At 51.9% G+C, this 24,252-nt stretch overlaps 9 protein-coding genes across 9 annotated transcripts; 7 read left to right on the top strand and 2 right to left on the bottom strand.

Moving 5' to 3' along the window:
- Positions 1 to 2,276: 2,276 nt before the first annotated feature.
- J4E86_007998 (uncharacterized protein) lies at positions 2,277 to 3,783 on the top strand (the record flags this gene model as incomplete). The annotated part of the gene is made up of 5 exons (XM_051448513.1): positions 2,277 to 2,486; positions 2,536 to 2,681; positions 2,744 to 2,871; positions 2,919 to 3,566; positions 3,620 to 3,783. The coding sequence occupies 5 exons, from the start codon at positions 2,277 to 2,279 to the stop codon at positions 3,781 to 3,783; spliced, it is 1,296 nt and encodes a 431-aa protein (XP_051300109.1).
- Positions 3,784 to 5,459: 1,676 nt separating this feature from the next.
- Positions 5,460 to 6,012, top strand: J4E86_007997 (uncharacterized protein; the record flags this gene model as incomplete). Its single annotated transcript, XM_051448512.1, has 2 exons — positions 5,460 to 5,874; positions 5,924 to 6,012. The coding sequence occupies 2 exons, from the start codon at positions 5,460 to 5,462 to the stop codon at positions 6,010 to 6,012; spliced, it is 504 nt and encodes a 167-aa protein (XP_051300108.1).
- Positions 6,013 to 7,591: 1,579 nt separating this feature from the next.
- On the top strand, positions 7,592 to 8,844 carry J4E86_007996 (uncharacterized protein; the record flags this gene model as incomplete). Its single annotated transcript, XM_051448511.1, has 5 exons — positions 7,592 to 7,768; positions 7,820 to 7,924; positions 7,979 to 8,203; positions 8,253 to 8,395; positions 8,445 to 8,844. The coding sequence occupies 5 exons, from the start codon at positions 7,592 to 7,594 to the stop codon at positions 8,842 to 8,844; spliced, it is 1,050 nt and encodes a 349-aa protein (XP_051300107.1).
- Positions 8,845 to 9,276: 432 nt separating this feature from the next.
- On the top strand, positions 9,277 to 11,368 carry J4E86_007995 (uncharacterized protein; the record flags this gene model as incomplete). The annotated part of the gene is made up of 8 exons (XM_051448510.1): positions 9,277 to 9,393; positions 9,442 to 9,512; positions 9,566 to 9,589; positions 9,649 to 9,738; positions 9,800 to 9,882; positions 9,946 to 10,346; positions 10,431 to 10,760; positions 10,817 to 11,368. 8 exons carry the CDS (start codon positions 9,277 to 9,279, stop codon positions 11,366 to 11,368), a joined length of 1,668 nt encoding a protein of 555 aa, XP_051300106.1.
- A 437-nt stretch (positions 11,369 to 11,805) lies between these two features.
- Positions 11,806 to 12,194, bottom strand: J4E86_007994 (uncharacterized protein; the record flags this gene model as incomplete). The annotated part of the gene is made up of 2 exons (XM_051448509.1): positions 11,806 to 11,835; positions 11,868 to 12,194. 2 exons carry the CDS (start codon positions 12,192 to 12,194, stop codon positions 11,806 to 11,808), a joined length of 357 nt encoding a protein of 118 aa, XP_051300105.1.
- A 1,414-nt stretch (positions 12,195 to 13,608) lies between these two features.
- Positions 13,609 to 15,229, bottom strand: J4E86_007993 (uncharacterized protein; the record flags this gene model as incomplete). The annotated part of the gene is made up of 2 exons (XM_051448508.1): positions 13,609 to 14,715; positions 14,762 to 15,229. 2 exons carry the CDS (start codon positions 15,227 to 15,229, stop codon positions 13,609 to 13,611), a joined length of 1,575 nt encoding a protein of 524 aa, XP_051300104.1.
- Positions 15,230 to 16,088: 859 nt separating this feature from the next.
- Positions 16,089 to 16,941, top strand: J4E86_007992 (uncharacterized protein; the record flags this gene model as incomplete). Its single annotated transcript, XM_051448507.1, has 2 exons — positions 16,089 to 16,254; positions 16,301 to 16,941. 2 exons carry the CDS (start codon positions 16,089 to 16,091, stop codon positions 16,939 to 16,941), a joined length of 807 nt encoding a protein of 268 aa, XP_051300103.1.
- A 247-nt stretch (positions 16,942 to 17,188) lies between these two features.
- On the top strand, positions 17,189 to 18,801 carry J4E86_007991 (uncharacterized protein; the record flags this gene model as incomplete). Its single annotated transcript, XM_051448506.1, has 2 exons — positions 17,189 to 17,590; positions 17,653 to 18,801. 2 exons carry the CDS (start codon positions 17,189 to 17,191, stop codon positions 18,799 to 18,801), a joined length of 1,551 nt encoding a protein of 516 aa, XP_051300102.1.
- Positions 18,802 to 19,354: 553 nt separating this feature from the next.
- On the top strand, positions 19,355 to 20,873 carry J4E86_007990 (uncharacterized protein; the record flags this gene model as incomplete). Its single annotated transcript, XM_051448505.1, has 6 exons — positions 19,355 to 19,370; positions 19,428 to 19,537; positions 19,588 to 19,757; positions 19,809 to 19,886; positions 19,942 to 20,123; positions 20,170 to 20,873. The coding sequence occupies 6 exons, from the start codon at positions 19,355 to 19,357 to the stop codon at positions 20,871 to 20,873; spliced, it is 1,260 nt and encodes a 419-aa protein (XP_051300101.1).
- Positions 20,874 to 24,252: the final 3,379 nt, after the last annotated feature.

Genomic DNA, 24,252 nt, shown 5'->3' with positions numbered 1-24,252 from the left:
TGGCAAGCACACCGGGTGGGCCGCGTCGCTTTGTCTAGAATCTCTGTTGGGACCGAATCTGGTACAGAAAGCTGTAAGGATACGCGTCTGCGCCAACCACAGCCATCGAATATACTAGAACGGCCCTCAACCACGGCTGCGGCTATCTATCTCGGTCGAGAATGCCATGACAGCGGCGTCGCATACGCCGTTAGGTCTGCCAGCACAAGCTCTTAGCGACAGCCACCGACGTCACGCAGCATCAAGATGCAGGTCCCGGACGCTTCCAGTGTCGGTCCCTCAAAACTCTGCAAAGTGTGTCTATTTTGAGCGTCTGCAGTTGATGAAGGTCGCGCGACAGGGCGAAAGTTGGAGAGAGGTGCGGCTCGGCCGCCCAGTCGGTCGTGACGCGTTCTAACTTTCCCAACCGTTGTTCTTTATCGCCTTTCACATGCCTAGGAAGCCTTATCCTTAATTTCCAGGGTCATTGCCGTTATCGCGGAAGGCTGTTTCAAACCGCCCGCGGCGTTCGAGAAAAGCTTGTCGCGTGCCGATCCTAATGCCGCCCCTGCATACCAAGGCTCTCCTTGGATCGCGTCGTGGGGGTCAGGATCGATGCACAACACTGACAGCACCAGAGATCTCGACTCCAGCGTGTCAGCGTCCAGACCCGCTGTATCGCACTGTCTCCATCTTTCTCCCCAGATGTGATCCAACGATGTGCGCAGGATGAGCGTTCCCTGTGCTGCATCAGTTCCAGACATCGGATAAGGCGGCAACTACCTCACACCTCGCTGTTGCACCAATTTAATGATATGGCGGACGGAAAACACTCCACAACGTCTCCATATTGACGAGTCGTGATTTCAACAGCGGACGTGTCCTCGCAGGAAGAAGTCTAAGCGATACGTCCTCAGCAGTCGTGGTGGAGGAAGGCCGCTCGGCTCGTACAAAGCCCGATTTCCGCCTGTACTAAACGTGGTGGGTCGCTCTGTAGTATGTCATAACCCGTATCCTGTGCGGAAGCGTCTTTAGTAACTTGCCGTCATGTAAGGTAGAACAATTCTTAGTGCACTACGTCAGAGCAGCATGCTTTTCAATTGAACGCCGCGGAGCTTTTGTTACGGTGTCGACTTGGGAGCTTCAAGATTAGGGCATGGATCGTGGCTGAGAACCTCGCACCAATCCTTGAAGACATCATCATCACCTAAAAATCAAAGAGGTATGCAATAGACCTTCTCTTACAGTACAACTGTGGTTCTCTTTGCTCTCAATGATGATCAATGTACTATATTCGCCATGTGCATATTCGACAGCTGTGTATTTTGCGAAAGAGCGGACAATAAATATCTCCATGAGACAAGTTAACAGTACAAGCTATCAATGACATCATATTTCATGTCGGTAGGCTGCTCGACAATATAATATGCTTGTTCGCTGTCGTTAAAGGAATTGATGCATTCAATGGTCGAATGCCATGGCTTGCCGAAGCACTATTGTCCCGTGCAGTATGGGACGATACACTACTATATCAGGCAATATCCGGCTTCCGTCGATTGTAGCGTCCCTGTCTGTGAAAAGCAAAGCTCTCGTAGTAGTCCAGTTCAGGGTAAAATTGGCGAGGGAACCCTCTTCACCCAAAATTCGCAGCAATCGATGGACGTGAGACAACTGCCTATCTGAGCATGCATTCATTTGGTCTGCTTTCTGTTTGAGTAATGAGTGGGTAGGCAATGTTTGAAAAGGCGTAAAATGTCGCAGTACGGCGGCGAAGTGGATAAGAAGAGCACGCAGCACAAGAGAAAGCCGAAGGACGAAATGAAGCTCGTGTCCTCCATGCTACATTCTGCTGGAATCTACACCTTAGCGAACCTTCCCAATTGGGCATGAAGTAATCATGGATACAAACCTCATGTCTACGAAAGATAGATTCGGGGTTAAGAAGGCAGGAGTCCGCAAGATACACTCACCGCACTGTACTATAGGGAAGTGGGAAGGTGAACATTGAGAAGTGAGGTGAGCGGACTCCATTCACACCTGCTAGAATCCACGCTCACAGTTTATTACCCAATGCAGTAATCGTGAACTTACAAACCTCATACATCTTGAAGCATGTAGGAGTAGACACGAGTAGAGACGACGGGAATGTTGTGATGTTGCTGGAGACTCTGCTCGTCCCGATCGGGCTAAAGTCGCGAGGACATCACGTCATACCAGAACGAGGAAGGCGCGACGCGAGCTCTCAGATGCGCATCTTCCCCGCAAACTCTCTTGACTTTTGCAACCACACAGTCACAATGTTCAGCTTACCGAGGATATCACTGCCTTCTTTTCTTCGCGCTGGCGAAGGCACGCATCTCACCGTCGACCTCCCCTCTGTAGAAATCCACGACATCGAGACCTCGGCAGAGAAGCGACCGCGAACCCTCAAGCATCTACTCAAAGCGAACCACGCCAACTACGCAATCATATACCACAACCTCACATTTCACAACCATACACCGCACGTATGCTGCTCCTCCTGTAAAGGCTGTAGCTGCTAAGCATGTACCCTAGATCCTGGGATCGGCTTACCTTCTGGGAGGCACCGCAGAGCATCTGAACGAGATCTACGAGAGAGAGGCGGAAGTGCTGGAACCTTGGCATGATGCGCCTGGTGAGATAACAAAGGACGACTGGCGAGAGTACCTGGGGAAGCGCGAGTAAGTAGCTGCATGATGGTGCGATTCAATAGGATTGGGGTCAGTCGCTAATGGGCAGCCAGATACCAACGCGCATTCATTGATTTCTTCGAGGATCAGCTCGTGAGCAAGAAGTACGATGTTGAGGAAGTTCTTGAGGAGTTCTTGCTCAAGGGCAAAGAACCGCTGATCAACGGCCTCATTTCAGGACGTAAGTTTGCGCTCTTCCGAAGCCCGAATATCGCTAATCCCATGCAGTTGCGCATCCTCTCATTCATCTCGGCTACGCTTACGAGCTCAACTCCACGACCGTTGCGATCGAAGCCCTAGCGATGGGCTCTTGCTTCTACAGTCCGCTCCATAAATACATCGACGATCCAAAATACACGAAGCCCAGCCCTCACGAGGCGACTGGGAACCACACCGGGCTCATCGATTTGTTGGACAAGGTGCGGAAGGATAAGCGCTTCGATGGACTGTACGATCACCGTAGCGGCGATATCACGAAAGTGCTAGAGGAGCGTGAAGAAGCCTTTCTGGAGTACTGGAATGCTTGGGAAATTACTGCCCCGAACGAACAGTTCCAAGCTGCTCAGGAGGTCGGCTTGGGGCTTTTGACTGGAACACCACGACCGGGGAAGGGAAAGTACGACTTCTTCCTTGTACATGTGCTTACAAGCTCTCACGCTATTCGCATCCTTCTCCCGTTGATACCGGCCAAGTTCCATGTCAGTCTTCTACGGCAATGGTGGCTATTCGCGCTAGCTGTATACATTGCCCAGACGAGGCCAGAGATCGATATGGGTAAAGCGATGACTGGTGACGACAGCCAGAAGAAGACTTGGAAGCATGTTGTAACCAAGGCCTTGAACGGACCACATTCGACTGATGCGCATTACGTCAAAGGTATGTTACGAGCCTCTTGCCGAACCGCGGTGTTCTTGACTGACATGGCGCAGCATTGCGTGCGTTGAAGGTAGCGGAGGAGACATGGGAAAGGGGTAGTGACAAATCAAACCACTGGCTCAGTGCAGCAGTCAAGTTCGCGGACGAGTTTGAGGGCTGGGGAGGATTTGGAACAGCGGAAGACGAAGCAAAGATGGGATATCCTGAGAAGCAGTAAGATTTACTATACAAGATGGCAAAGATAATGTATGCGCAGGTCTGGCTAGGTGGAACGTTCTCAACCTGCTTGACAGTGACGCACTCACGTGGTCTGATGTGAATTTGGCGCAGAACTGATCATTCACCACCTTCTGCCTTTCGTCTGCTGACTCTATCTCCTGGCGACAGTCACCATCATTACCCATAGCACGCAATACACTCTAGCACCTGACCGCAAGGACTACCTACTTCTCTCTTCTGGAAAACCGTGAGTACCAGCCTCCGCCATTCAGCTGCATTCAACCATACGATGGACCCAAATCCCCTTACCACCACTCCAGCTCTATGCACTCAATACAAAATTTACTGGCGAGAGTGCGGCCATGAGTTCAGCAACGTTGGCGATGTAGTCCCCTGCCAAGCAGCTGCGAACAACCTCCCATGTGCATGTAGGACAAATCTAAGAATCGTGCGCGACACGACTACCTCTCGAGGCGTAGATGGTCATACTAGAGTGCTGAGTGATGGAACTGAGACTGGGTTTTGCAGGCCGTGTAGATTGGAGAACGAGAGGGAGAGGAGGAAGGAGGCAAAAAAGCAGAAGAGGAAGGTGAGCAAGGCAGATAAGGGTAAGAAGGTAGACGGCGGTAGCAAAGTCAGTGGAACGGGTGGTGAAGGTAGAAGCGGATTCGGAGGTGGGTTTGGAAGGGAACGGAATGTTAGGGTGGAGAAGAAATATGTCAAAGTGGATGGAGGTGGGATTGGGAGTAAAGATGACTGGGAGGTAGGGATGCCGCCGAAGACGACTAAGCAGTACCAAATGGATTTGAGAAGGCTCAAAGAGAGCATTGGGAGGGATACCGGGAAAGCGATGAGTTTGTGAGGGGGCTTAGTGTGGAGTGGTAGTTTGGTAGCTGGTAGAGAGGTGACCAATGGTTCGATATGTAGGCGTTCTCGTTGGCTAGCCAAGCATGAAACCATGGTCGACGCCCTCGCTTTTCAAATATATCTTCCATTTCAACTTGTAGATAAGAAAGCATCATCGCAAGCATTTCACTCACTTCATACTTTTCATCCACAAATACCACAGCAACATAGCCCCAAGACAATTTCGCAACACCGCTTTAGAAGATGTCCAACATGTCACTCCAACCACTTTGGCCAACGCGCCCACAAGCAATCCAAGTAGATCTCACCATGACGCGAGAGCTCCTCCGCGTCTTATCTCGCGGTGGGAACGGCCATCCTCTCCACCACGACTCCCTCTACCAGTCGACCTACCTATCTAGCGCGATGGCCTCACAACTTCTTTACAATTGGCCAGTCCTCCAGGCTCGCGCGCTCGCCCCTCTCTTCCTCAGTCTCAAACAGAGATATGAATTACAAGCGAGGCACTACCGAGCTTGGAGGATGTTGGTCACCAAGGGCCTTGCAACGGAGGAAGCGATTCGTCTTCCGATTGATGAGCGCAGCTCGGTGAATAAACCTGCGGTTTGGAGGTTGCTTGATAAACTCTCTGCTTTCCCGAAGTTTGGGGCGGTGGACATATTGGAGGTGGGAGGGCTTAAGTGTCAATGCCGGAACTGCTCTGAAATGGCATTAGATTTGGAACAAGACAGGGGGGATGTGTTCGTGCAGCCGGGGTACTGGTTTGCGGCGGTCGTATTGAGGTCAAATTGCGACGTTGAGAGTGTAATGGAGGCACTGAAGACATGGGGTGGGTTTGGAAAGTGGGATGCGGACCATAGATGCTATGTACCTGATGAGAAGCTGAAGGAGGAGTTGGTACATGTTGAGAAGGTCAAGAAAGAGGAAGACAGCCTTGAGAGAGGAAGCATAGGTACACTGTTCGGAGAGGAGATCGAAGAGGCAGAGGACGATGTTGAGCATACCGAAGATATCGAGGACTTATCTTCACTACAAACCGAAATCTACAGTGAGGGCGACAGCTCCACAGGCATCGAAACACCGCCTTCGACAACCGAGGAGCTTATAGATCCTACACTCACGCTGTCACCCATACCGAAGCCAACGGACCCCTGCCCAGAACACTGTCCCTCCCGCCGGCGTCGCCTCCGCGATAACGTCCGCGATCCGAAATATCCATCGTGTACATACCACTGCCACAATCCACATGCTCCTTTCGAATTCGAGCCAAGCGGCGAGCAAGTCGGCTTCTGGCTTCCACATGGACTGCAGGATGAACAAGCACGGAAAGAATGGACAGTGGCGACTAACAAGAGAATGAGGGACTTTAGGATGGCATGCAGAAGTCTGTTTGGGAATGATTGTGCGGGTGTGAAGGCAACTATAGAGGTTCAGTGGTGTGCGTGGGATTTCATTAGAGCGGATTATGGGTATGGTGAGCGGAGGGACTGAAAAGTTGCTTCTGAGGTGGTTTACGTATGTAATGAGTCGTAGAATACGATAATTGAATGTCGCGCAATAAAGTTCGGCCTGAGGATGTGTTATCTAGTGTTCAGTCCACTGGAAAACCTATCCAAGGTTGCGTTCTGAACTCCTCGTCTCCGTCAAGACTCTCAACTCAGGCGAGATATTTGCAGCTACCGATCGAAGAATATTGAAATCGTTAACTATCTCGGGTAGAGTGCTAAATGGAGACTCCCGAGGTCGATTCGGAGCTCGATAGCGCGTGGCATGGCCGGCCGCCTGCAGAATTTATCCGCCGGACATGAACGCTGTTGTGTAAATTCACACCCTGCTAGGATGTGCCGATGTGGTGGTTCAAAAACGTCTCCTGGTGTATCGTAGCACTCAATCGTTACCCCTCACTACCCAGATATACTCTAGCTTAATTAGTGTCTTGGCGTCATGCCATCCTCACTTGGGCCGAGTTCGCATCACCAGTCTCAACTCGCCCTTTACAACACCCACCTCAACACTTGTATACCATCATCGCCAGCATTACCTAGATATACGCAGAACTTTTTCCGGTGGCTCGATCCGTTCTTGTGAAAAGGAGCGTGTCCCTCCGTTCAGCCGCAAGCCAATCAGCCATGTTGCCAGGGTATGGGTGCAGTCGCAATCTCAAGAGGCCTGCTTCGCGAAGTCGAAGACCCTCGCTTTCTGACAGGCGAGCGTCACGCCATCGCGCTACAGGCTAACAGAGGCTTTCGTCCGACTAACCGACAAGGAAGACCTAACACCAATGATGCGGACCGCTCCCGACACTGCTTTAGTCTGGAGATCACATCCCAGCCTCGCCCTTAGACTTGATACTTCCTGCATACCTTGATAAAACCTGCTTGCGCCCCGAGGCTTTGGGTAATCGCCGTCTAACCTAACTACTGGAGTCGAGCAGCCGTTCACCAAGCGCGCAACTTGAACCACCTCCGGATCAGTCAACTCCTGAGACAACGCCGTACACGTGGCTGTGTTGGTGTGCCCACTTCACACCAGTTGCAGCACACGTTCGCAACTACAACGATAGGCCACATGCTGTGCCCCTCCGAGCTTTCCGCGAGATCGTAAGGTTGCGCGAAAGGTTCCTCGACTGCCTCAGCAGAAACACATGAGGTGTCGAGCGTTCTGTGAGGTAATGAAAAGCTCTTTTAGCCGGCGTGCCAGCCGCTTTATGCTCAACGCGACATTGCCACTATGGTCTCCCAACTGCTATACTTTTGCGCAGCTGCATGTGGCACAGCTCTGCTGTGCTACTCATCACGAAAAGAACCGCACTGGCGGGTCCGTACCTGATACGCTCACCCTGCTTCTTGCTACCCGCGCCGCTCACCCCACATTCCATACAACATGTCCGTTCTCGCAGTAGTCGTCGATCGGCTTCTGCTCAACAGCCTTTCTAGCGTATGTCTAAGACGATGTATCAAGTCATCTTGTCGGACTTGAATTGGACGCCCATCGTTCAGATCATCACTTGGTTCACTCTCGTAACCAGTCTCCTGGCGTTCTTGACGCATGCCGGCATCAAGTTCTACGTGTTTCGGACGTTGACTATCGAGTCATGGCTCGTACTTGCATCCCTGGTAAGTCAAGCATCAACAGACTCAGCAACATTTGCTAATAAGTATTGCCAGATATTTTGCGTCGCACAATCTGTTGCCGTATTGCTGCAAGCACACTACGGTTTCGGGAAGCCGATCGCGACTTTGAGTGGATATCAGATCGAGTCGAATCTCCAAGTAACCTTCTACCTCCGCTTGAGTACCTGGTCCGGAGCGCTGATATGAGCGAAGAGCGAATATGCCGCAATGATACTCTTCATTGTCTCCCTCGGCTTCTCGAAGCTTGCTGTCGTCGCATTCGTCCATCATCTGACTCCATCCGAACTCCACCGCAGAATCAACTTCGGCGTCTTGGCTCTTATAATCTTGTGGCTGGTTTGTTCTGTGTTGGTCGCAGCATTCGAGTGCCGGCTGCCACGACCATGGGACAGAACATTGGATCAGTGCATCGACCGTGTCAGTAATCTACGCAGATGCGTAGTCGGCTTCTGCTGACGTTAGGCAGTTGACCTGGTGGAATACGGTCTCATGCTTCAATATCATGACAGAGCTCGCGATCGTGGCCTTGGAATTGGGCATAACAGCGCAACTTCACATGCGACGGCAACGGAAGGCAGCGGTCATGGCTTTGTTCTCATGTCGTTTATTGTGAGTACGAAGCCCTACACGTATCTCAAATACTGACAAGCTACACAAGAGTTCTTGTTGCTGCTGCGGTTCAGCTTAGCTTCTTCAATCGCGACAGCACCAATTCCGCTTTGAAAGACGACATGACACTCGGTTACTGGCGCTCGTCTATCTGCAACCAGATTGTGCAATGTTTTGCTATCGTCACTACATGTCTTCCGTATACCAAGCTTTTCATGGAGGGTTTTGAGTCAGGACTTATGCGATTGGACGATCTGCGCCGTCGAGGAGAGCAAACCTCCAAAGACGACAGCAAAGGATACCAACTCATGGACATATCGCGATCGGGACGCTCCGAAAATTCCAGACCCTCATACAGCGGGCCGGATAGGAGCATCCAAGTATCGAAGAGTTGGGCAGTGCAAGTAGAACCAGTAGCCCGCATGCCGGCTACAACAATACTGCAGTAAATCTATATCTATAGTATGTAACACAGTCTAGAAAGCACAAACCAACACATGTAAAAATTGGCGCGGCATTTCAGAAACGCACACCCTTGCTGTACCCTCGTTTCGCAGTGCAGGTGGCACGGCACGCAGCATATGCGCCTAGGTTTCTTCCAGCAGGTCTTCCGGATTGCGACAACTGGTGCTACGATCCTATTGGTGAACAGGCTATAGGTCAACGGTCGGGATCATTACGAGGATCATCTCGGCTACAATGTTGTGCATAAGCGGCCCTAGTTCTTCATCTATGCGGCTACTTGGTTCTAACGGCAACTCGGTTCTTTCTCTTTATCCTTCTGCTTATTCTCTCTTTCATCTCCTCCATCATCGGTCGTCTCACGAGTTCCGCTTTTATTGCTGTGTCGACTTTTCACCTGTACTCGTATTGGTGGCACGATGGCGTTCTCCTCGACTAAATCCAGTGAGCCGGAACTAAATACTACAAGGCCACGTTCTAGCGACAAGCACGATGATCTTGCTCTGGCAAGACTGGGGAAGAAAGCTGTGCTGAAGGTATGTATCCCTCTGCATTGATCACGAACATGGCTGATGCAAGTACAGCGTCGCTTCGGCTTCCTATCTATCCTCGGTTTCAGCTGCACTGTCTTGATCACCTGGGAAGGATCTCTTGTGTACGTCGTACTACCTCGTACTACACGTTGACACGTCGCTGACAGTTTCTCAGGCTGTTCCTGGTCGGCTTCCAGAAGTGAGTACACAACATGACACAACACATCGACCATGAGACAGTTGTGCTGAAAGAAGCAGTGGCGGCCCCGCTGGTGTCATCTATGGCTACCTCATTGTATGGCTCGGCACCGTATCTGTGTTCATGGTGCTCAGCGAGCTTGTTTCAATGTATGTCCGGCTTGAAATCCGCGTTTTACGACGAGGAGACGATTGCTAATCCACCTCAAAGGGCACCTACATCTGGTGGTCAATACCACTGGGTTTCCATGCTGGCACCAAAAAGCTCTCAAAAACTGTTGAGTTACATCTCAGGTGTGTAAACCTTAAACTCGACGATCTCTATCGATAGCGAGTGCTAACGCAACTTCCCCGCAGGATGGCTCACTCTCTGTGGCTGGCTAGCATCACTCGGGTCCGGCGCTTTCCTCACCGGTGGCCTCATTCAAGGCCTTCTCATGCTCTGCCAACCGGATACGTACATTCCTCAGAACTGGCACGTCACTCTCCTCTACTGGGCCATCATTGCGTTTTGCGTCTTTATCAACATTGCTGCAGGATGGCTACTACCCAAGTTCGAAGGAGCGCTATTGGTCTTGCATATCCTTGGTTTCTTCGCCATCTTAATTCCTTTACTGGTTCTTGGGCCACAGGGCAATGCGAAAGAGACCTTTACCACGTTCGTAAACATGGGACATTGGCAGACTCAGGGATTGAGCTTTTGTATTGGCATTATGGGGAGTGTCTTTGCGTTTGTTGGCGGTGATGGGCCGATTCATGTGAGTGTCTTCCTACATGAGATTCCTACATGAGGTTACTTCTAGCATCTGGCTTCGCAGCAAGACACTAATACATCAGCGCAGCTGTCTGAGGAGATTCAAAACGCACAGATCGTCGTACCTCGCTCCATCATGACTGGAATCGCCATCAACGGCTCTCTCGGCTTCGTCATGATGGTGACCGTGCTCTTACGGATGGGTAATCTCGATGATGTACTTCTAGAGAACCCTGCGTTCCCTTTCATGGCTATCTTTCACACTGCCGTCCAATCACGCTCCGGTGCCGCTGTCATGGCATCCATCGTCATGGTGCTGACCATCAGTGCGAACGTAGGGTTCTCCGCTTCAACATCAAGAATCTGCTGGGCGTTCGCTAGAGACCGTGGTCTACCTGGGTGGAGAACTTTGAGCAAGGTATGCATACTTGAAAGCCCTGCGTTTGAAAGAAAGGTAGTATTAACATCGACCAGGTCAGCGATCGTACATCCATACCCGTCTACGCCGTAGCCTTTACAAGCTTCATCGCCTGCCTTCTCGCACTAGTGAATATCGGATCCACCACCGCCTTCAACGGCGTAATCTCTGTCGCTATAGCCGGCCTCTTCTCCTCCTACCTCCTCACCTCCTCCCTACTCCTCTACCGCCGTTGCACCGGCGCCATCCTCCCACCCAGCGAATCCTTCGACACAGACAGCCAATCCACAACCAGCGACGGCATGGTCCGCGCTGTATGGGGCCCCTGGCGTCTTCCTGGCGCTATAGGCATCGCCAACAATGTCTTTGCCTGCGCCTATCTTAGCTTCGTTTTCTTCTTCAGTTTCTGGCCTAGCTTTGCGGAGGTTACGCCTGCGAACATGAACTGGGCGATTTTGGTAACGGGCACGATAGCGGTCATCAGTGCGGTTTATTATGCGGTTTGGGCGAGGAAGACGTATCATGGGCCTGTTGTTGAGATTGATGAGCGAGATTTGAGTGGGAGGGTTAGTGTCGTGGAGCAGCGTCTTGAGATGGGTAGTAAGTAGATGCATTGAGGTTGGTTTATTGTACCGTATGCGACAGGCGGGTAGAGTATTTCGATACTGGAATGAATTGTGTTTGTTTGAGTGTTCAAGATGTTACATAGAAATTATTCTTGTTACGCTACGCACGTACGCGTCCACTTTAGGGTCCATTTCGCTATGGCTACCTCGGCGTGCGAAGAAGTCATCTACAAATCCCCAATTCCATAACCCCCACATATCCAGCTTACCCCAATTTATCATCCACAATCTCAACCCTCACGCCATCCCCAAGTTCCTCCAAAAACGTCCTGCGTATCTCCTCCCTCTCCCTCTCCCCCACACCAGAAACATCCCTCAACACAACCAGCTTCAATCTCGGCAGTCCACAAAGCATAATGTACTCTCGGACCCACAACCATCTCCCCGTCGGATAATATTCATGGTCCGTAACAACCAGCTCAATCCTGTTTCTCTGTCCAATCGTAAACCTGTGTAACATAGAGTGGAAACCCGCGAGTACCGTTGCGCCGAAGGTGTTGTGGATGAAGGGGTAGTAGGCTCCTAGGTCACATCGGATTTGGCGGCAGACGAGCGGGAGATTTATGGCTAGTTTCTCTGTGATGGGGTGCATCTCCCAGGTTTTTTGGTGGGGTGGGCGGCATCCTAGTCGTTTCTTCTTCTCGTTACTGGGGAGGGTTATGAGGTAGATTTCATGGCCGCCTAGGGCGTAGGAGTAGATTTGGTTTCGGATTTCGCTGGGGAGGCGGAGGAAGGGGGACTTCAGTTGGTTTTGTGTGGCGATGGCTTGGTGAGCGGCGGAGATGGGTTTTGAGGTTCTTCGTGGCATGATGGTGGTGTTGAGATTGAGGAGAAAGTGGTATGGAGGAGTGGGATTGAGATGTAAAGCTATATAACCCCATGTGAGAAAGACGTTTTTTCGAAGAGGACAATTCCAGGAGCATGACCCGTGGGTGACCAGACTCATACTTCTCGAAGTGAGTCAGTACCAAAGTATCACTCCAAAACATCGAATCAACAGCTGTGTATTGGAAAGTGGGACATAAATATCCGTACCTAATAGCAGGCACAAGAAGCCCACTTATCTTCCATTCGGTACCAATGAGCACCTACCCTACCGCATCTACATCTCTCGTCCATTTCAAAACTTCCTCATAGCATCATTAACCAGATCCGCACCAAACGTCGCTCCAGCTCCGTAAACGGCCGCATTCCCAAATTTATGCGCTAGCTTACTCGCCCATTCGTGATGCTATCTTTCAGTCAGCTTCCCTAACTTCCAAAAATCATTTGCAGACTTTTTTTCCTCTTCTCTTTCTTGCGTTTCAAACTCATGGTTTTGATGTAGCGTATGGCATGAAATTTAGCAAAAACAAAAGCATACCTTTGGATGATTCGGATTCGCCGGATGCGCCGGATCCTGAGCTTGTTGCGCGACGAGTGCGGGATTGAATTGGTTCCCTCCATCTACGTACTTGGGATCGATGTATTGCGAGGGTTGGCCGTTTGGTTGCTGGGTACACATCAGTTAACATCTGCTCTTCATCTCCATTCATAAACTCTCTTCTTCCACTTCTTGAGCCCAATGATGAGACAAGCAGACAAGACAAAGGTAGGAAAGACGTAGTAGAAAGTATACGTACAGGTAACTGCGCCTGAATAGACTGCAACTGCGGCGGGGCCAAAACACCACTTGAGACGAGATACTCCAGTTCCGTCCTGATAGTACTGATGGAACGGTTGATTTGCGCTGCGTCTGGCATTTCGATGGTATGCTTTCTTTTTAACGACTTAGAAGAAGATAGGAATAAATCTACCTAGGTATTTAGGTAAGGGAAGCAATAAATAGAGTAGTAGTTCACTGCCAAGTTAATGCGTGTTGCTTGGCAGAAAGCTTGATTGAGGTACGATCGAGGCGTCGATGGTGGGGGGTGGGGGATGTGCAAGTGACGTCAATATTCTAGACTGCTGGTTCCGTCTGAAGCCTACCTAGATACACACAGCACTTAAACCACACGAGATAGAGTTGAATGTATAACTTTCATTCAATAGCTTTATACTAGCGAGCATGATCTCGCATCTCTATACGATATACAATTCTATAGTCCTTCCCATCCAACGATATCGGAACAGGGTATTTTCTATGGACCTTTCTTTCGGGACGCCAATGACAAGAGATTTCGTAGCTATACACAACAAAAGTAGAGAGTAGGTCCTGTTTGATGGGCGACCTTTCCTCTTTTTTACTCCTTCTTCGCTTCAGCGGGCTTCTCACCCTTGCCGGTAGGGTCATCCATCTTCAAGGCGCGCTCATCCTGTTCGGCACGCTCGGCGCTTCCACCGGCGGCATCACCAGCGCTGGCCTCGGCTTCTTTGCTCTCCTCTTCGGCCTTGGCTTCCTTTGCCTCCTGTGCGTCCCGGGCAGGCTTCTCGTCAATGTCCTCGTGGTCCTTGGGCGAGGCTGTGGCCTTGTTCTCAACGGTCTCGGTTTGCTCGTTCTCCTCGTTGATGAGTTCTTGCTGCTCCTTGAGGACCTCAAGACGCTGCTTGTTGGTTGCGGCACCTTCGGCGTTGCGGACCTCGAGATCCATTTCGTGGTACAGCTCCTCAGGGATACTGGAGAGGACGGCTTCCAAAGCATCAATTTGAGAGGTCATCTCGGTCTCCTTGCCCTGGGCGTAAACGAATGCGTTGGACAGCACGAGAAGAGTTGATGGAACGCCGTGCTTCAGGCGGAGATCGAGCCAGCTAGTGAGGTCGTCCCGTAACCGGCCAGGAGAGACACCATAGGTTCGTAGACCGCGGCTGGCACAGGCAGTCTGAAGCTCAGGAACGGAGAGACTTTCAACACCTTCGTAGGCAATGGCTCGGTCGTCACGCTTGATCTGGCGCATGCGCACGCGGACCTGGTAGCGCAGGAAGTTGTCTGTACCGAAAGAGGTGATGTTCATGTAGCGGCAGATGGAGACCAGCTGAGGGCGAGACAAGTTGTCCAGGGTGAGGTCGTCCTTGAAAATCTTGCACACCTTGATGATCTCCTCTGGTGTTGGCTTCTCTCCCGTGGTGCGCACCTTGCGGAAGAATTCGGCAAACTCCTCTGTCTGCGCGTTCTCAGCAGAGACAGGCAGGCCAGTCTCCTTGAGTGTTTGACGAAGGAAATCGCTAACGTCCTTTCGGGTCGCTCGGAGCGTCTGGGCTTTGGTGTCCTTAGCCGACTGACCCTCGTACGTGCTGGGCAGCATGTTAGGGAAGAGCTTGAGCGCTACAGGGAGCAGCAGTTCGGCGAAGGGGACGATAACGAAGGGCAGGAAAGGTACCAAGCGGGCCAGATCCTGTACGGTACGTTGCAACTAGGTCTGTTAGTATAATTCACAAATACTGGCTTCAAACACGTACTTGTCGACGCTCACGGCGGGTAAGCTCGTACCCAGCGGCCATCTTGAGAGCGAGTTTGGAGCTAATCCGGACCTCGAAGCCCAGCAGCTTGGTGCCATCCCAGTAGTGGACCAATTCCTTCTTGACCTTTTGCCAGACGGTCAACTTCTTCTTCTCTGCGTCCCTTTTGGCCAGAATCTTCTTCTCGTCCTTGGATTCAGCAGCCGACTTGTCCATCTTCAGCTCGCTTAATGTTTGGACATCTTGCGCGGGTGTCTTCGGGTTGGAGGTTGCGCCAGACTTGGGGATGATGGGGTCCGACTTCTCGACAGACTGTTTTGACTGTTGCTGGGGCTTGAGGAGGTGCTGGTTGGCCTGCTTGGGGTCGAAACCAGGAGGCGGATAGTTTTGCGCATTGTTCGATGTCGACTCAGTTTGGAGGGCGCGTAGCGGAATGAGGATGCGAATCGCGGGTGAGTTCCTCAGCATGGGGCGATGAGCTCTGGTAGTGGTCCTGATGCCCGCTCGGAATACTGCGGGCGCTGCCCTGGAGGCAGTGCGACCGGCGTACATTGCGCCGGGGGAAGTGTAGGGAGTGACGTATATAGTACAACGATTAAAGTAGTGTGGGTAGTGAATCAACAGATGAAGGGTAGAAAAGAGAAGGCTGTGTGTGTGTTGGGAATTTGATGCAAGGAGTGTGGAGTGATGCAGCTCTGAGAAAATGGGTTCCTCTGACGTTGCGTCTTCGGACTTAGTCTCAGGGACCGCCGGGCGATCTGCTGGGTAAAGCTTGGTCGCCACCAACGGGCGCATAAGCCATTCGCCTGACGCGCATCATGGTGACAGCTAGGAAGATACCGGATGGACGCATGACATGTGCGCCATGGGACGCTACAGGCAGGCAGCAACATGTACCTCGGATTTGTACGAAGAGACGTAAGGACCAATGGGTATTCTCTATGTGTGTCGGCATATTGTCGCCAATTGGCCGAGGCGCTGGGGTCTCCGATGTCCGCAAGAACGACAGCGCGGCTTGCGAATGGCATGCCGTGAATGCTGGGCCGTCCCCTCACTCCACGCCTATCCGACGGTAATCGTCCCTCTCCCATCTTAACCCAGGTTCCGCGTCTGGGCACTCCATAATTCCTCCTGTCACTTCTCTCCGTACCCTAGTTCCGATCCTCCATTTCATTCCACACAATTTTCGCCATGGATTTGTTTTAGTAACTACGAGCCCTCGGCGGAGCCCTCGAGCTTTATTCACCGTACCGACCTGGACTACACCTAGCAGCATTTTCCTAGATCGCCTCTATAGCATACAGCAGCGACAACACACATTACAACAATGACCGTCCAACGGTTGTCCAAGGCCGCCAGGATCATACTGGTCGGCGCGCCTGGCGTCGGGAAGGGAACTCAGACGGAGCGCATGATGAAAAAATTCCCTGAGCTCTCGTCAATCAGCTCTGGCGATTTGCTGAGGAAGAATGTTCGGGAGCGGACACCTCTCGGTATGCGCGTTGCTCTCTCCATACCGAAAAATGCTGACTTGCGCAGGCATACACGCCGAATCCACGATGAAGGCTGGCAAACTAGTACCCGACGCCATGATCCTGCGCCTCATCGTCAACGAACTCACGAACCGCGGTTGGATACGAGACAACGCTTTGCGGCCATATGCGCTCAACTTCAGCTCCATGGACGTGCCAGAGACGACGGTAGATGCAGTCATGATCCCCTCGGCGGTACGGGCCCCCCGCTACACCTTCTCCAACAGGCCATCGGCTTCATTTATACTCGACGGCTTCCCAAGAACCGCCGTCCAAGCGATACAGCTCGACAACATCGTACCCATCAACATGGTAGTCAACCTCAACACCCCGAGTGACATCATCATCGATCGCATATGCAACCGCTGGGTACACGAGGCATCGGGGCGTGTCTACAACACGACATTCAATGCGCCAAAGGTGGATGGCAAGGACGATATCACGGGCGAGCCGCTGACACAAAGAGCGGATGATGACCCAGAGGTGTGGAAGGCGCGGTTGAAAAACTTCAAGGAACACAGCGAGCCTCTGCTGGAGCATTACGACAAGCTTGGCGTGCTCTGGACGGTCAACGGGAACAGCAGCGACGAAATTACCCCGCAGCTTTTTGAAGAGTTCAGCAAGCGCTTCGGCGCCCATGACGATTGATGTGTTTTCCATGTCTCGGATTAGGTCTTGGTTGGTTAAAGGTCACTCACGATACCTCTGTTTTCTCTCACAAGGGTGGGCTATGTTTGGCGGCATTTCGGTGTGGACGCGGCAATTGCGCGTGTTTGTTAGACAAGTCGCACTTTCTCCATTCACTGTACATGCTTGGTGACCCTCCATGGTTGTGGCGGTTAGCTGCACTCGTTATACACTATTAATCATATTTGTAAAGCTCGCTCACTACATCATGGTCGCTGTAAAAGACTCTCATTGGCTTCATAGGAGCGCCGACAACTTTGAAGCCATGTACGAGCGCGTCAGGAATCGTGCGCCCACCTTGGAGGGCGCTAAGCCCGGGTACCCAGCCGACGTCACCGATTCACCTCCGAGCTGTCCAACACAGCCCACGCCAACAAGCCCGCCATATCAGTTCGACGATCTACTCGACGACCCCGAATACGACCGGATTAGCGACTTTGACGAGCTTGAGAAAAGCCGCCTCATATACATCCGCGATCCGCAGGAGGTCCGCAGACGCGCAATGGCGGCCGACTTCAGCGAAGGGCGCCTGGAGACGTTTGTCGGCAGCCCGCAGAAAGAGCTGCCAGGCACACCAAACCAATATGTCTCGTACCTCGTAACTACAAAGGTGTGCCTCTTCCTGCAGCTCCACTGTTCCTACGTGTTCGGGGTCTAATAACATCCCCGCAGTCCGACTTCCAGTCCTTCCAGAAACCCGAATTCTCCGTCCGCCGCCGCTTCACAGACTTCGTCTTCCTCTGGAAACAGCTCTCGAAAGAATACCCGCAATGCGCCGTCCCGCCGCTGCCCGACAAGCACAAGATGGAGTATGTGCGTGGAGACCGCTTTGGCCCGGACTTCATGCAGAGACGCGCCCACTCGCTGCACCGCTTCCTCAAGCGGATATCACTGCATCCAGTGCTACGGAGAGCGGCCCTGGTTATCAACTTCCTGGAGAGCCCGGACTGGAATCAACACATGAAGGGACGGTCATCAAGAGCTGCAAGCGGCTCCGACCAGGGCGGCGGCGGCTTCGTGGATGCTGTCACAGAAAGCCTCATCAACACCTTTAGCAAGATTCACAAGCCGGACCAGCGCTTCATCGAAGTTGTCGAGCGTGCCAACAAGCTCGGCGAGGATCTGAACAATGTGGAGAAGGTTACCGTCAAGGTAGCCAGGCGACAGGGTGATCTGGAGACCGACTACGCCGATCTAGCGACACAGTGCCAAAAGCTGACGACCATGGAACCTGCGGTCGAAGGGAACCTGACATCCTTCGCTGCTTCTGTAAATACAACCTCACAGGGGTTCAAGTCTATCCGCGACCACACAGACCAGAACTACCTCACTAGTCTGCGCGACATGGACGCATACATCCAGGCCGTCAAGACACTACTCCGCACACGAGAAGGCAAGCAGCTCGATTTCGAACAGCTGAGTGAGTACCTTGCCAAATCTGCCGCGGATCGGGATTCGTTGGCTAGCGCGACAGGGGCCGGCATGGGTGCGTCTGGCTTCCTGCGATCCAAGGTAGAAGACTTCCGGGGTATCGATCACGACCAAGCGCGCCGGCAACGGGTCCGCAAGCTGGAGGTTGAGATTGAGCGACTCACGGGCGAAGTTGAGCTGGCCAAGAAAAATAGTGAGGCCTTTGACGAGCACACCGTCAAGGAGGTACAGGACTTTGAGCGCATCAAAGCGGTCGAATTCAAGGATACTCTGGGCGACCTCGCAGATGCGCATGTCGACTTCTTCCAGGGCACTATCGAGACGTGGGAGAAATTCCTGGAAGACATGCGCAAGGAGGAGGACCAGAGGAAGGCTGCTGCGGAATCATAGAACGATGACCGACGCGGACCTACTTTGAAGGAACGACAGGCGCCCACACCCGTTGATGCGCCGTCCGAGTTGAGGTACAGATTTGGAAGTTTTGAGTGAGTGAGCGGAAGGCAGGGTGAGCCTCCACGTGGCAAAGCTCAGTGTAAAGAGCTTGGACAGCAGTTGTTCCGTCGGCATTTGTATGTAATGATAACCCATTGCGTTGCGCATCAGTCTCAGACTAGCATCTCAAGTACTTTGTTTTTTACTGTGTAATGTTCGCACCAGACCTGGGCTGTGATCTTCACGTGCAACAGCGATTGGAGCCAAGCGATGACGTGCAATCTCGCATGGCACCAACCCTTGCAGTTGGCTCTACCGAGCCGACGGACCCGTACCCTTTAGAAGTTTGACGCCCGCCAGAGCCATCCCGTTGTTCATCCCATCCCACAAGAGACAGGCGGCACCTGCAGCGCATATTCCCCGCTTCACCACATGGCCACGACCCTTATATAAATTAATCCGCCCCGCCAAACTCATGTCTCTCCCACACCCCGTCACACACAATCCCGCCATGCCGCCGAGCAAAGGTACGCCCCCTTGACGATCCCCCGACGCGCATCCAACTGACATGATTAATTGCGCAGAAACCGCGAGGCATGAGTGCGTCTCCGAAGATGCGCTGCAACACCTCAGGACCTACAAATACTCGAGCGTCGACAAATCCTTCATCTCCCGCTACATCCTCAAGCATTATGTACGCACCCTGCACCCGCGCAACCGCAACGCGCCCTGACGTGAACATAGTGGAATGCCTTTGTCGAACTGCTGCCGCTGTGGCTGGCGCCGAACCTCGTCACGTTATTAGGCTTCTTCTTTATCCTGGGCAACGTCGTGCTGCTAGAGCTTTACATCCCGGATCTGGTCGGACCAGCGCCCTCATGGGTATACTACAGCTTCGCCTTTGGCATGTGGATGTAAGAAACACAACAGCACAAGGAAGTGAGGGCTACGCTAATCTCCTGCAGGTACTCCACCATGGACAACGTCGACGGAAAGCAAGCGCGCCGAACCGGCACCTCGAGCCCGCTGGGAGAACTTTTTGAGTACGTGATGAACACAGCCCAATGCGCCAATATCACGATACTGATTGTGACGTAGCCATGGGATTGATTCTTTGAACTGCACTTTGGCCAGTCTCCTCGAGACGGCGGCCGTTGGATACGGCTCGACCAAGATTGGCGCCTTCACTGCGCTGATCCCTGTGCTGCCCATGTTCTTCTCGACTTGGGAGACATACCACACCCATACGCTGTATCTGGGCTACTTCAACGGTCCTACAGGTACGTTAGCTACTTGATTGGCGCGGACATTGCTAACTCCTCACAGAGGGACTCATCCTTGCATGCACCTTCATCTGCATGTCCGGCTACTTCGGCCCAGAGATCTGGTCGAAACCCCTCGCGACCTACTTCCCATCCTACAAAGCAGAAATCGGCGACGTAACCCTGAAGGAACTCTGGGTACCCATCATCCTCTTCACCTTCTTCGCCGCCCACCTCCCCGCCTGCATCGTCAACGTAGCGAAAGCGCGTCGCTCCAGGAACGAGCCTCTGCTGCCCCTTCTCAAGGAATGGACACCGCTAGTCATCTTCGTCGTCTCCACCATGGCCTGGCTCGGATCGCCATACTCGAAACTACTAGAAGACAACCACCTTGTCCTCTACTGTCTAACCATGTCTCTCGTCTTCGGACGCATGACCACCAAGATTATCCTCGCGCATCTCACACACCAGCCCTTCCCTTACTGGACCATCATGCTCGCACCGATGATCGGAGGCGCCCTGCTCATCAACCACCCCTACTTCACCATCCCCGGCACGACGTTCGGTCCCATCTCCGCTAGCTTTGAACTCTGGTACCTACGCGCTTACTTCGTCTTCGCTGCTGTTGTATATGGCAAGTGGGCGCATTTGGTCATTACAAGTATTTGTGATTACCTCGGTATCAACTGTCTTACTATTCCTAAGAAGACGAGTGAGAAGAATGGGAGGGCGAATGGGGTTGTTGATGGAAAGGGCCGGACTGACTAAATCTTCCTTGGCCCTGGACGAAAACCTTTCGACACGCATAGACTGGGCGGCACGTCTCCATCATCGACTTTAGCGTTCATCCGCATCATATCGCAACGCATCGCAGCGCAAGCGATACTTCACGATTATCCGACAAAGACCGTACATTTGACGTTTTTGACGACCTGCTTTGGATATACACATTTTTATTAAGCCTTGTAATTAGCAATGCTGGATCGTATGTTGCGATTCCAGCTTGTTCTCACTTATTCATCATCAGTAGACTTTTAATCGCGTTTTCAACAACGTTTGTATAGAGGGAAGAAGGAAGAGGGGGAGGTTGTAAAAAGGCGGAGGGGAAGGAGAAGATAAGATGTAGAGCTTAGGCTTGAAAACAAATTAATGGATATGAAGATTTGAAGTTGTCGCCCTCCAATGTCCATTGCTCGATGAGTGTTTCCACCTAACTAAGGTGTTTGTAGCAAGCAAGCATGCGAAGCACACGTCTTATAGCTTTGCCACCTATCTATGTAGATGGGAATTGAATTGAGCGTTCCATGTCGATACACCCCGACACGTACGATGACGACACCCGTACCCTATCACATTTTCAAATCCTTGTCATCGGAAGCCGCTGATAGTCCACTCACCACACAAAACCGTTTCGACTCCCCTCTCCTCCGCCTCCCCGGCGAAATCAGAAATATAATCTACCCCTACGCCTTCACCGAACAATGCATCACCGTCTGGAAGTCACTCTCTCCCCGCATTCACCTCCACGTAGAACCCTTCGGTTACCCGAAACCCACATCTCAGCGGTATCCAATCCACCACCTATTCGCAAGAAGGACGGTGTGTCGACAAGTACATGCCGAGACGGCTGGATTCATCTTGCGACTGAATACGTTCGGGTTCCAATTTATTCAGACTATCGCCTCTTTTGTCAGGGGCATACCGCGTGACTATGTCAATCGGGTTGAAAATATACGTTTGGATTTCCAGCCTGCTGCGGTGACGGCGGGTCATGTTAAGGAGATGGGGAAGTATGGGCTGGATTGGATGAAGGGGCTAAAGAGGTGTGTTGTTGTTACGAGGGATAGAGGGGAGGGACGGGAGGGGGATGAGAGGGCGCTTTGGGGGGACTTGGGGCTGAGTGAGCGGGGGTGTGAGGTGGTGTTTGAGGAGGGGGAGGCGTGGAATTTGGATCCGGAGAGTGATAGCGATTGATGGAGATGACAGCGCTCTATATTTTCTTCCTAGCACAAGATGAAATCTTGCTCTGATACATGTTCGTCCTGCTGCTGATCGAAGATTTCTCCTTTCATCAGACCGTGAATGTAGCATTCACCAATGAGTTGGTAATGACCATCATCGCATGGCCTTAGAACTACTGGCCAACAACAGCCGAGCAAAATAGCAACAACATCTCCCGGGCAAGTTTCTGCCGGAGCCAACCCCACATAACCCGTTCTTGTCGTTATCAAAGCTCTATGATCTAAGAGGTGTACCGTGTAACGCACGTTTTCGAGGGTACGCGCGATATCCACACCACGCCCGTCAGATTGTGGGAAGAAAGTTCGTAATTTCTGGCCACCGATGCAGAAGTCTTCGTTATGTCTTCTGAACTTGTCCCATCGTTCAAAGTATCTGGATTGAAAAACTTTGAGCAATCGCGGATTCGAGTGGATGCCAGCCAGGCTGTCGTCAGTTTCGCAACTCCAATTCCACGGGATATCCCAGAGTCGGTCCCCTGACATCACAGGATTGCCCATACTAAAGGTGTGGTCGATTGCTTCTAATGTTTGACCTCTGTATCTATCAAAGACGGTACCTGGCTGCGTAGCATGAGAATTCAGAGTCGGCTCGGCTGCGATACCATCGACTGTATCGACTTGGAATCCGCTGCATGCAAGATAAGTTCCATGCTTTTGTTTCTCGATAAACCTGAATCGAGCAGGTATGTCTCTGCTCGCTAGGTGGTATGGGTAACCTTTGAGGTGGTGGCGTTGATATGGCTTCCTCCAGTCAGGTACCCATGACGGCCACCCTTGCTCAGCTGAAATATTTGTGAAGGCGATGTGGTGCAATCTTTTTGATGCCTTGATAACGGACTTCATGAAATTCGTGTAGACTTGCTGCACTGAGATTGAGTAGTTCGGCGTAACACCTGCGGAAATGGCAGGATCCAACAGGCCAAGTATGCTGTAAATTTTGTCCCTCTCATCAGTTGCGTCAGCTCGGCGAACAAGATCCAACAGATTGTTCGGGCCTATTTCAATATTGGTCCCAGGAATCTGATATATGAGATAGATCATGCGGTCAAACATGTCCGATGCCCCGAGTTGTAACTTGTGGCCGGATTGAGGGTTCCATTCATCAGAGCGTCGTGCTACATGATAAGCGTGAAGGGCGCCCGACCGTATCATCGTTCTCGTCAGCTTAGACTCCCCGCATAGGAAAAGAGTTGAATTGTGGTTCATGGCGAGCTCCTGGATGATCCAACACCGATTCCAGTATGGCTTTTGTGCAAAAGCGAGGAGGTCGAGCAGTTCGGATTGAGGCTGCAGTGTACGGTCTCCCACACTTCTACCGTGCATTCTCTGAACAGCGATTCTATCCTGTTCATTCTCTCGACCCAGCCAGACTATCACAGCTCTAGCTCGACCGTAGATCTCTTGCATACGCTTGACCTGTTCATTTCGCTCTTTGATATTTTCCTGGTCAATGCACAATGAATCTATCCAGTAGCACATACCCAGAAGGGTCTCATCCAGGTTTCGCAACACTCTCAAGGCTTCTTCGAGATTGCGTGGAACGTTTTTGCGAACACCGTTTACGTAGATGATCTTTGTCTCGCCTGTATTACCCCATGTGTATGACAGGGCTTCAAAATCTCCCCAGTCGTAACGAGCGCTGCTGCACTGAGGGGAGCTCCCATGTAGACCAGTATGTGTGGCCTGGTCCAAGGGTGTCTTTTCAAGGGCTGAGTCTCGCAGATCTACAGACCTGGTAAATCTATCCCATGTTATCGGAGATTTCTGAACCCCCCAGTAGTCTTGATGCCATTGTAAGTGTCGAGGGGTTCCTAGCGAGACGTTTCTGATAGAGCATCGAATGGTGTCTTCGGTTGAGACTGGGCTGGAAAGATTCAAAAACTTGAGGACACGGATCTCGTTTTTCGTCTGGTCGAGAGGCTTATACCACATTCTGTGTTTCGTCTCGTCGAGAGACTTGTACCGCATCTTGTGTATACAGAAGAAGGTAAGAACGGGTAATGGAAAAGATACAAATTGATCTGGCTCTTGATAATCGTGGGAAGTTTGTTGAAGTCGGATGCGCCGACGAAGCCAAACCTGTAGTTGGGCATGTCAAGGCGAAGTAAGGCTTGGAAACGTGCTGC

This window comes from Alternaria arbusti, assembly GCF_024043155.1.
Source record: "Alternaria arbusti strain BMP 1465 chromosome Unknown scaffold_12, whole genome shotgun sequence".
Classification (NCBI taxonomy): domain Eukaryota; kingdom Fungi; phylum Ascomycota; class Dothideomycetes; order Pleosporales; family Pleosporaceae; genus Alternaria; species Alternaria arbusti.
The sequence above is the reverse complement of the archived record's forward strand: the minus strand, read 5'-3'. Positions and strand labels throughout refer to the sequence as shown.